Source organism: Octopus sinensis, linkage group LG21 (assembly GCF_006345805.1).
Source record: "Octopus sinensis linkage group LG21, ASM634580v1, whole genome shotgun sequence".
Lineage (NCBI taxonomy): Eukaryota > Metazoa > Mollusca > Cephalopoda > Octopoda > Octopodidae > Octopus > Octopus sinensis.
In genome coordinates this window covers 11410497-11422996 of record NC_043017.1, presented here as the reverse complement: position 1 = coordinate 11422996, position 12500 = coordinate 11410497, and the positions used below count along the sequence as shown (strand labels likewise).

General features: G+C 38.0%; 1 protein-coding gene across 1 annotated transcript in view; it reads right to left on the bottom strand.

Moving 5' to 3' along the window:
• The window catches only part of LOC115222761 (complement factor H-like), a 31917-nt gene that overhangs the window by 1229 nt on the left and 18188 nt on the right, over window positions 1–12500 (bottom strand). The window contains exons 8-9 of the mRNA XM_029793060.2: window positions 7850–8053; window positions 6589–6843 (exon numbers count right to left, since the gene is read on the bottom strand). Coding sequence (XP_029648920.2) covers window positions 6589–6843; window positions 7850–8053 — 459 coding nt within the window. The remainder of the gene's footprint in view (window positions 1–6588; window positions 6844–7849; window positions 8054–12500) is intronic.

Genomic DNA, 12500 nt, shown 5'->3' with positions numbered 1-12500 from the left:
ACCAGTAATGACCAGTAATGAAAGTTTGATTTACTATAATGATTCTGAGATCAAGAGATAAGGTAGCCAATGGAAGCATTTTTGCTCCTGCAAATCCAAGAAGGTGAGACCACCAGGAAGCTCAGAATGATTCTTTTTTTGACAGCAAGGGCATCACCTACATTCACTAGTTTCCATTTGGTGAGATGGTCAACAAAGGGTACTTTCTAAAGGTTTTGAGGGAGTTCAAGAAGATATTTCATTGCAAAAGGCCAGAGCTCTTCTACTCCAGTCAATGGCACATGCCCCTGAACAAAGCACCAGTCCACACCGGTTCCATCCTGGTAACCAATTACTTGACAGAGCTGGGGATCAAAACTGTGCCTCACTTTTAGTCCAAACCTTGCTCACTGTGTCTTTTGGTTGCTTCCCAAAGCCGAAGGAGAACCTAAGGGGATGTCGTTTTGATGCTTTTGAGAAGCTGAAGGAGTCTGTGACAAGGGTGCTACACAATTTCATTTTGAAAGCCTTCCATGGGGCCTTCAAGAAGTGACCGAAGCACAACAGGTGCATTGAAGTCAGGGGGGGTCCTACTTTGAAAGATATTAGAGTTTGGGACTTGTTTGAAATAAATAAATGTCTCTCCTGGAAAAGTCTCAAAAGATTGTAACACACACACACACACAAGCACGCACACACACACACATATACAAACGCACTTGACATGATACATACCCACTACATGAGTGCAAGTTCATCTACATGCACATACACACACATACGCATGCACATGCACACACACACACACACATGCATGCATGCACACACATACATACATACAGACACACATACATCGGAACAACGAAACATCAAAATACTAGAGAAAAGAGTGAAAGACAAAACTCAATTTCCCTCCTTCTTTCAGCCATTCTATATTCTACCCTCTTCTATTGAAAATAAAGAAGTCAGAGAAGGAGAGAGGAGTGTGTATTAACAGAGAATGAGGGGACACAGGGACCAAAGGGGGTGAATTTCATTCAATCCCCAATGTTTTCATTGAAAATATTTACATTGAATATATTCGCTGTTTTCGTGTATTTTTCTACATACTATTATTGTTATTATAATTATTATTATTATTATTATTATTATTATTATTAGTTTTTGTTGTTGTTTGTTTTATTTTAATTTTATTTTTGTTTTTATTACAACGTTGTTCTCTTAATTTATGCCACCACCGTGAACAACAATAACAAGAACGACAGCACTTGTGGCTACAACAATATCAAATTCTACAGCAACTGCCAAAACAACATACCTACATGTGCTGGCGGCATTTATAAGTATATATATATATATATATATATATATATATATATATATTATATACATATATATATATATTTATATATATATATATACACACACACACACACATATATACATACATACATATATATATACACACACACACACACACACACTATATTCATTTGTAAAAACACATAGCTACATGTATACATACATAGTCATATATATACACACATATATATATATATATATTATATATACATACACACATATATATATACATATATATATCATCATCATGATCATCATCGTCTAACGTCTGTTTTCCATGCTAGCATGGGTTGGACGGTTCGACTGGGGTCTGGGAAGCCAGGAGGCTGCACCAGGCTCCAGTCTGATCTGCGAGTGTTTCTACAGCTGGATGCCCTTCCTAACGCCAACCACTCCGTGAGTGTAGTGGCTGCTTTTTATGTGCCACCGGCACAGATGCCAGGGGAAGCTGGCAACAGCCATGATTGGTTGGTGCTTTTTACATGCCACCGGCACAAGTATCACAACTACAATTTGATTTTTTGATGTTGATGTACTTGACTCAACAGGTCTCCTCAAGCACAGCAAGGTAAACACAGCAGACCGTCCTGCGATCCAAGGCACTTTGGATGAGCTGGGGCTTCTATGTGAAGCTGGTGCAGGAAACAGCCATGAACTCATGTTATTTGTCAGGTCTTCGCAGTCACAGCATATCTCCAGAGGTCTTGGTCTTTCGTCATTGCCTATGTGAGACCCAACGTTCGAAGGTCATGCTTGACGATCTCATCCCATGTCTTCCTGGGTCTACCTCTACCCCGGATTCCTTCAACTGTTTAGGAGTGGCACTTCTTCACACATCTCTCCTCATCCATCCATAGTACATGACCATACCAGTGCAGACGTCTCTCTTGCATGCCACATCCAATGCTTCTTATGTCCAGCATTTTTCTCAGAGCACTTACACTCTGTCGTGTATGCACACTGACATTACACATCCAGCGGATCATGCTAGCTTCATTTCTTTCAAGCCTACGCATGTTCTCTGCAGTCACAGCCCATGTTTCACAACCATGAAGCATGGCAGTTCACACACATGCTTTGTACAATCTACCTTTCACTCTGAGCGAGAGACCCTTTGTCACCAGTAGGGGTAGGAGCTTTCTAAACTTTTCCCAGACTATTCTTATTCTAGTGGTAACACTCTCTGAGCATCCACCCCCACTACTAACTTGGTCACCTAGGTAGCAGAAACTATCAACTACTTCTAGTTTCTCCCTCAGGATTGTAATGGAATCTGTTTTCTGAATATCAATGGTGTCTATTGCCCCTGTGCATCTGCCGCACATGAAAGCTATCTTCTTGGTTAATTTTCCATTGATGTTGCTGCACCTCTTATGTGTCCATAGCTTACACTGGGTACATATTATATATATATATATATATTATATATATATATATATATAATATATATATATACATACATACATACATACATACACACACACACACACACACACACACACACACACACACACACACACACACATACACACACATATATATATTATTTATTTCAACCATTTGACTGTAGCCATGCAGGACTACTGCCTTGAAGAATTTTAGTGAAACAAATCAACTCCAGTCTATTAAGCTGAGGAACATAAACAAACCAACACCAGTTGTCAAGTGGTGACTGAGGGACAAACATAGACACAGCCATGCCTGTGCCTATATATATATCTGGCTTTTATCTTTTATTTGTTACACTCATTGGACTGTGACCATGCTGGGGCACCACCTTGAATGTTTTTAGCCAAATAAATCAACCCTGTTATTTATCTTTAAGCCTGGTAATTATTCTATCAGACTCGTTTTGCTGAACCACTAAGTTATGAGGATGTCAACATGTGAACACTTGTTCTCAAGCAGCAGTAAGGACAGATACAACACAGACACAAACACATGCACGCACACACCAAAACACACACACACACACACCACACACACACACACCACACACACACACACATGCACACACACACATACATACATATATATATATATATATAATATATATATATATATATATATATATATATATATACATATATATCATCATCATCATCATAGTTTTCCACATAATCAGAGAACGTTTAGTGAAAAGAAGCAAAGTCAACAGTGGTGCCCCAGCATGGCCGCAACTCTTGTTCTGAAAGAAAAAAATTTATACACACACACACACAGATTCATTAATATATGCACAAATTCAAACATAAATTATGCAAATTTCTAAAGAGGTCTCCATAGTTTAACTTGTTTAACAAAATGTTAAACATTTTTACATTGTTTTTATTGGTTTTTGGTGTAAGTTCTCTTCTTTTTTACTAAATTTAGCTCATTTTTTTCCCTTTTTTTTTGCTGTTGTTAGTTTTGATATTTTCTTATCAAGACCCTTTCTCCCCCCCTCCCACAGCCACTAAAAACAAAAATGCAAATAAGCCATATTTATTTGTTTTGGAATGGATTTTGGGGGTGTATGGGGGGGGTGACAGGGGAGTTTTTCTATTTTAACCTGACATAAATATTTCAAGTATTTTGTTTTGCTTTTTCATTGAAACCCCTCCCCTATCTCTCTCTCTCACACACACACACACATACACACACATCATCAATAACACAAACACATCATTTGTACACACAAACACACACACGCACAGAACCACACACACTCATATGCATATATCACACACATACACAAACACACACACACACAAACACACATCACCCATAACACACACACACACACACACACATCATTTCGCCTTCTTAATGTCCTTTATTTTATTGTTGCTATGGTTACTATGGTTGCTATGGTTACTATGGTTGTTATGGTTACTTTGGTTACTATGGTTGCTATGGTTACTATGGGTACTATGGTTCCCTTCCCTTACAAAATTTTTATCATATATTCTTTTACTCTTTTACTTGTTTCAGTCATTTGACTGTGGCCATGCAGGAGCACCACATTTAGTTGAACAAATCAACCCCAGGACTTATTCTTTGTAAGCCTACTACTTATTCTGTTGCCCTCTTTTGCCGAACTGCTAGGTTACAGGGAGGCAAAAACACTGACATCGGTTGGTGGGGGACAAACACACACAAATATATACATATTTATATGCATATGTATATATATATATATATATATATATATTATATATATATATATATATGTATATATATAGCCAGTACCGCAACGACTGGCCTCCGTGCTGAGGGCACATAACAAACACCATCCGAGCGTGGCCGTCCGCCAGCCCCGTCTGGCACCTGTGTCGGTGACACATAAGAAAACACCATCTGAGCGTGGCCGTCAGCCAGCCTCGTCTGGCACCTGTGTCGGTGGCACATAAAAAACACCATCCGAGCGTGGCCGTCTGCCAGCTTCGTCTGGCACCTGTGTCGGTGGCACATAAAATCACCCACTACACTCTCGGAGTGGTTAGCGTTAGGAAGGGCATCCAGCTGTAGAAACACTGCCAGATCTGACTGGCCTGGTGCAGCCTTCGGGCTTGCCAGACCCCAGTTGAACCGTCCAACCCATGCTAGCATGGAAAGCGGACGTTAAACGATGATGATGATGATGATGATATATATATATACACATATATATATGTATGTATCTATACAACAGGCGTCTTTCAGTTTCCATCTATCAAATCCACTCACAAGGCTTTGGATGACCTGACGCTATTGTAGAAGACATTTGCCCATGGTGCCATGCATTGAGACTGAACCCAGAACCATGTGGTCAGGAAGCAAGCTTCTTACCACGCAGCCACTCCTGTGCTTATATGAAGACATAATAAAGTTTGTTTGATGTTCTTCTTGCTTGTGATGGTGGTGGTGGTGGTGGTGGTGGTGGTGGTTAAAATGGAAAACATTCCACCACCACGTTTTGCTAAGATGGTAGGAAGTGATTTGACACTTAGGTGATATCTTTAGCAAATCAAATGACCATGCTGGAGCATCATCACTGGCTCATCTTAACATATGTCTATTCATGCAGCTGAAAACCTTAATCCTCAAATTTCCTGGACAAAATAATGATAATAATAACAATAATAATCATTACTTCTCTAGGCCCAAAACCTTGAGAATTTTTTTTGGGGGGGGGGGGGGAAGGGGGGCTAGTCAATTACATCAACCCCAGGCAAAGTCGATCTCAGTGGAATTTGAACTCGGAACATAGTGGCAGACGAAATACCACTAAGCATTTCACCCGGCGTGCTAACAATCCTGCCAGCTCGCTGCCTTTAATAATAGTAATAATAATCCTTTCCATTATATGTACAAGGCTAGGAATTTGAGGGGGGGATGGGGCTAGCCAATTACATCGAACCCAGTGCATAACTGGTATTTATTTCATCGACCCCGCCAAAAGGATGAAAGGCAAAGTCGATCTCGGGAGAATTTGAACTGAGAATGTAAAGATGAACGAAATGTTGCTAAGCATTTTGTCCAGTATCTGAACGATTCTGTTAGCTGGCCACCTTCATAATAATAATAATAATAATCCTTTCTATTAAAGGCACAAGGCCTGAAATTTTGGAGAAGGGGTTAAGTCGATTACATCAAGCCCAATACTCAGCTGGTACTTATTTTATCGACCCTGAAAGGATGAAAGGTAAAGTCAACCTTGGCAGAATTTGAACTCAGAACACAAACACAAATAGGCGCAGGAGTGTCTGTGTGGTAAGTAGCTTGCTAACCAACCACATGGTTCCGGGTTCAGTCCCACTGCGTGGCATCTTGGGCAAGTGTCTTCTGCTATAGCCCTGGGCTGACCAATGCCTTGTGAGTGGATTTGGTAGACGGAAACTGAAAGAAGCCTGTCGTATATATGTATATATATATGTATATGTGTGTGTGTGTGTGTGTGTGTGTTTGTGTGTCTGTGTTTGTCCCCCTAGCATTGTATGACAACCGATGCTGGTGTGTTTACGTCCCTGTAACTTAGCGTTTTGGCAAAAGAGACCGATAGAATAAGCACTGGGCTTACAAAGAATAAGTCCCGGGGTTGATTTGCTCGACTAAAGGCGGTGCTCCAGCATGGCCGCAGTCAAAATGACTGAAACAAGTAAAAGAGTAAAAGAGAGAGAGTTTGAAGAAAAACCACTAATAATAATATTTTTCTTATTTATGAGAAAAAAAAATTGTATTTAGTTTTTAAGAAAAACCCCAATGAATTTCAAGGGGATACTTTACCATCTTCTTCAGTTTTTTGGCAAACTGGTAACTTTCCATACCATATACCATTCTGGCATGAAAGGAAATTGGAACCCAACAGCTGGAAATTACCGACATCAGTACAACGAGCATGGAAGCTGGTTCCATTGGCAATGAAACTGTTTCCTTTGAATCTGGAATCAACATTGTCCCAGACAAACACAACATTGTCTCCTTGTTCTGGATGTTTGCAGACGGGATTAGTCCTAAGTAGTTTTGGAGCCTTTACAGGTTCTGTAAATACACCAAGAAAAGATATAAATAGATACATAATACACATATATTATGTGTTGTAGTGTGTGGGGGGGGGGCATTCGTGCATGTGTGTGTTTATTGAAATGGGTTAGAGTTTTCACACTAGTAAATTTATATTTAGAAAAAAATGAAAATGCCTTAATAGATTTATCATAGAGGAAAAGAAAAAAAGTATTTCCATTTTTTTCATCTTAATAAACATCCAGTTTGAATCACTTTAAAAAGACAATTTTGTCAAGCTGAAGCAAATGAGAAATAAATTAAATCAAACTGGACTTTCCATAATCTCAGTAGATCTACTACCCAGCTACAATCAGAAGGAAATACAATACACCTTGGAGTGTGTGTGTGTATATATATATATATATATATATATATATATATACACAAAAATAAGCAACAAGAATGACTCCGGTAATTTGGTACAATTGTTTCGCACTACAACATTTTATTAAAAGTTGTAAGTATTACAGCAGATTTAAGATGCTGAGTGCTCTTCAGCCAATTATATAGGTTTTCCAATAATACAAAAGCTTTCAAATCAAGTAGTAACATTATAGAGAAGGTAGGTATACAGATAAAGATGTAGATTTAAATTTTAAGAACATATGAGGTTGTGAAGTCCAGCCACTAACTGACCAAACTATGACCAAACTGACCATACTAACATATATATATATATATATGTATTTGTGTGAGTGAGTGTGTGTGTGTGTTTGTCAGATCTGTAAGTAGTGTCATTGTTGGCACTTCCCAGTTCCCTCACCCCACACCTTTTATACCAAGTAGAATCAGCGATCCCCTACTTGGAAAACAAGTGAAGGATGGGATCAGGAAGGACATCCATTGTGACACAATGCCTCATTAACATACTGATCTAACCCATGCTAACATGGATAAACAGACGTAAAAGTGAAAACAAAAATATTTAAAGAATTATAGGAAATGTTGCATTGGAAACAATATTTCTGAAAACAGAACTTACTCTTTTCACAAAATGGTTCATGGGGGCTCCATTCTCCTTCAAGACAGGTAAATTTGTTGACTGTTCCATTCAACAGCCGAGAATTCAATTTACAAGAAATCTTTATAGAAGTTGAATTGTGAACATAATTTTTAAAATTTATTTCACCGGAACCCGTGTCTGTCCAGAAATCAATATTTTCACTCTGGCTAATGTAGCAGGAACCTGGAATTTCAATGAAAACAAATGACAAAAGTACAAAAAATTACTGCGTTTGTTTATCTATAATCTTTGAACTTCCTTCCAATTTATAAATGTTTCTTTAGTGCAACCATAAGTAACTTTTTTTGAGAAGCAGCCCACATGAGACATGGCTCACCATTTGGCAGGCCAGAATACTGCGAAATTCAAGGAAATTCAAGGTAATTTTTGGTTAGGTGTGTCATTCAGACACATTTTGTTGTAATAATAATAATAATTTCTACTCTAGGTACAAGGCCTGAAATTTTGGGGAAGGGGACTAGTCGATTGCATCAATCCCAGTGCGAAGCTGGTACTTTATTTATCAACCCTGAAAGAATGACAGGCAAAGTCAACCTAAGTGGAATTTGAACCCAGAATGTAGCAACAGGTAAAATACGGCTAAGTATTTCACCTAGCGTGCTAGCAATTCTGCCAGCATGCCACCTTAATAATAATAATAATAATAATATAATAATAATAATAATAATAATAATAATAATAATGTTGGTGTTAGTAAATAACATTGATGTCAAGAAATAAAATTAATATTTGTTAATAATATTGGATGAAGTAGAATAATTTTGATTTTAGTAAATAATGTTAGCCTTGTTAAAGCATTAGTCCTTAAAATTTACAGTAATTTAATTTAAATTTGATTTAATAATTAATGAAAATGGTAACATACCTAAAACAGAATCTGAAAGAAAATCTATTTTAATTAAAGAGTAACATTTTGTTGAAGAAATGGCACCATAGGCACAGGTGATGGCTGTGTGGTAAGAAGCTTGTGCCAGTCACAAAAGCAAACATCCCTGTTTCATTTGAATCCATCCAGTGGTTCTTGAGGTATCTTGTCCATGAACGAGCAAACAAACAAACATGACTGAAAACAATACCTTTGCCTTCACTAAGGTGGAGATAACAAGGGTGTTACACCAGGTGTGGGTGTGTGGCTAAGAAGCTTGCTTCCCAACCATGTGCTCCTGGGTTCAAGTCTCACCGTGTTGCTTCTTGGAGTAGAGTCTTCTAGAATAGCCCTGGCCAACCAAAACTTTGGGTGCAGATTTGGTAAATGGAAACTGAAAGAAGTCTGTCGTGTAAACACCACACGATGGTCATAAATGAGTATTACAGGTGATGTTGTTAATTTCTAGTCTCCATGAAATACCTGTCTGCCCATAGGAGGAAATATGACCTTGTTTGGAAATAAGTAAGAGTTAGCAACAAGAAGGGCATCCAGCTGTGGGAAAATCTTCGTCAACTGACTCCTGCAAGCATAGAAAAGTGGATTCTAAAACGACGATGATGATGATTAGTAGAAGAACAAGAATGATGATGAAGAGGAAGAAAGTGTAAGCAGATAGTGGGGTAGAAAGGGCTCCTTAGCCGTAGTGAAGGCAATCTATCTAGGGAGATAACCTTACAATAAATCACTCGGTCCGTAGCTTAGAAATACTGGGTTGACGTCCAGCGGGAACAGCTTTGTTTCATGGAGGAGGAAAGATAATCTTTAGTACTTGGTTGTACAATGCTTTCCAATGTGTGTAGTAGTGGCGCGCGCACACATTATTAGCCATTTGAAAAGACTATGGAGTTTACAATTAACTGCACCAGGGTTCCTCTTCCCCAGGGAACCAGACCTAATGGTATACCTGCGGATGTAGGTCCAGCCCCAGCTTTGCCGAGTCCTGTCTCTGATCGCGTTCTCCAGGGATACAGGCATCCAGCAACAGGACCTCTGTAATGCCATGATGGATCGTGAAGTCTGGCGTAGCATGGTAAATTCCATTGTCTCGACCACGGTCGAACAATGATGAATGATGATGATGTAAGCAGATTGTCAATGACAATACTATTCTCCATTGGTTTCAAACCAAGTCCTTTCAGTAATCTTTGTAATGTCTGTATTCTTGCATCAAGCAAGAAACTCTGAGTAGCAACACAGAGAATTGTCATCTTAAAAGGAATGCTGGGTATAACTTCACTGGATTTCACTATTAAGACTATTATTTATGTGTCAATGTGTGTGTGTGTGTGTGTAAGAGTGTGTGTGTAAGAGTGTGTGTGTAAGAGTGTGTGTGCAAGAGTGTGTCAAACTTACATCTATTTTGTTCATTTTTCCGACCATAATCTTCTAAATTATGATGAGGAGAGAAGGAAGGGGAAGGAGGAGGAGAAGAAGAAGAAGAAGAAGAAGAAGAAGAAGAAGAAGAAGAAGAAGAAGATGATGATGATGATAATGATGATACTGAAGACGATAACGATGATGATGATGACGAAGAAGACGTTAACAATGATGATGAGGATGATGATGAAGAAGAAGAAGCAGGGGAGGAGGGAGGACAACTACCCTTAATGAAATAATGCAACCATCGTTAATGAATCCAATATGTGTTATGTTAATTTCCCTTTAGTTATTTACATGTCAATGTTTATTAAACTAATCAGTAAAACGCAAAACATTTATTGCCCTTTCCCACTTTACTAATTTAGTAATATAATAAAGCTTGTACTAATTAATGTGAATCCTTTTAATGACCTTCCAAGTTAAGAACTGCTTACTTAGCGTGAAGTTTCAAACATATGTTAAAAATGCTTAGATGGGTGCAGGCGTGGTTCTGTGGTTAAGAAGCTTGCTTCCCAACCTCATGGTTCCAGGTTCAAGTCTTACCGCAAGGCACCTAGGGTGAGTATCTTCTACTATAGCCTCGGGCCAACCAAAGCCTTGTGAGTGGATTTCATAGATGGAAAAGGGGAAGAGAAATGCCTTCGTTTCATATAGTTTAATATCTTTTTATAAATATATACATTTTATATGGATTTCGTGAAATCCAACCAGTTTTCACTATTTAAATTAGCTTTCCATTGTACAGTAATCAGTTCTCGTGTCAGAGGGGTCTTGTCATTTTGGATGTTTGAAGAATAAGAAGAATGAGTCTAGAGAGTGAACCAAGGGAAGCAATAGGTGGCAGGAAGGACAACTGGCTCCTTAGTATAATTTTTAAAATGATCAAATTTGTATATTGAGGTGTGGGCTGTACTTTTGTATGAACAGGTTTTCCTTGTTTAGGCATTCTTGTACTGAGATTGAATCTTTGCATTGGTATAATGGGAAGATATGAAAATTCGGCATTTTATTACTTGCGCATCTGTCAATATGTCCACTCAGTGCTATCTGCCTGTATTGAGGGAAATTAATCTGTTCTTTATGCAGCGTAACTCTGCATCTCATAGTAAGGCTCGTTTGGCCACATAATTGTGACCACAACCTGAGCAGGTTAGGACATAGAAAAGGTTCTGGAAAGCACATGTGAAGTTGGTCTTAATTGGGAATTTTTGTTCTTGCTGGAATGTGAATTCCGGGCCTTCAGTTAGGTATGGGCATGTACCACAATTAGGTCGTCTGCATTTTTTAACTATTGGTATCATATGTATTGAGTATAGTTTTGCATTTGCTAGGAGTCTCTTAAGTGATTTGTCTTGTCTTTTGCATTTTAGTAGTTTGTGTGTATATAGGATGCTGTTCATTTTCGGGTCTTGAGTGAGCAGAGGGAGATTTTGTATAATTGTGTTGTATGCTTCATTGTTTCTGGGGTTGTGGGTTGATATGTATGGGAGTGATTTAAGGTGAGGTGTGGTGTTACGTTTTGTTGTCCTTAGTGTGTTTGTGTCCAATTTCATGTCACAAGAACTGATTACTGTACAATGTCCCTTGAAAAGCTAATTTAAATAGTGAAAAACCAGTTGGATTTCACGACATCCATATAACATGTATATATTTATAAAAAGATATTAAACTATATAAAACGAAGGCATTTCTCTTCCACTTTTTATATTTTTTTTTTCTTCCACATATTTTCAACTCATAATTTTGCCACATGGTGTATACTGAATCTTCAGTATTTTTACACCTTGTATATTTATATATATATATATCTGTAAAATAATATGTGACAATTATTCAATAGCCAAGATAAAACTCTGAGTTTCGGATGCCAAAGTGGAAATCCACAATACCATCTCTTCGGTTATCTGGCCATATTATTTTACAGATAAATTTCTTCTATTTACATAATATTGAGGTCTGCTTCTTTCTTTTGTTATCTTACCGTTTTTACCAATATATATATATATATATATATATATATATATATATCAAATGAAATACAAAGTAAATACATGTTTATAAATGAAATAAATGTATGAAATATGTAAAATACACAGTTATAGAAAATATATTTTAAAATGTTTACTCTTTGCTCCACTCATCGCAGGCAATGGAGCTGCAATCATGCTGGAGTGTTGTCTGTAGAACTGACACTGTGTCTACAATGCTCCCTCTGTAGCTAGTTTTTGGTGAGCCAGGAAGTTTGATGTCGCTCACCTCAGCTGCATTACCTGCTGCCTCAATAAACTATATAAATACATG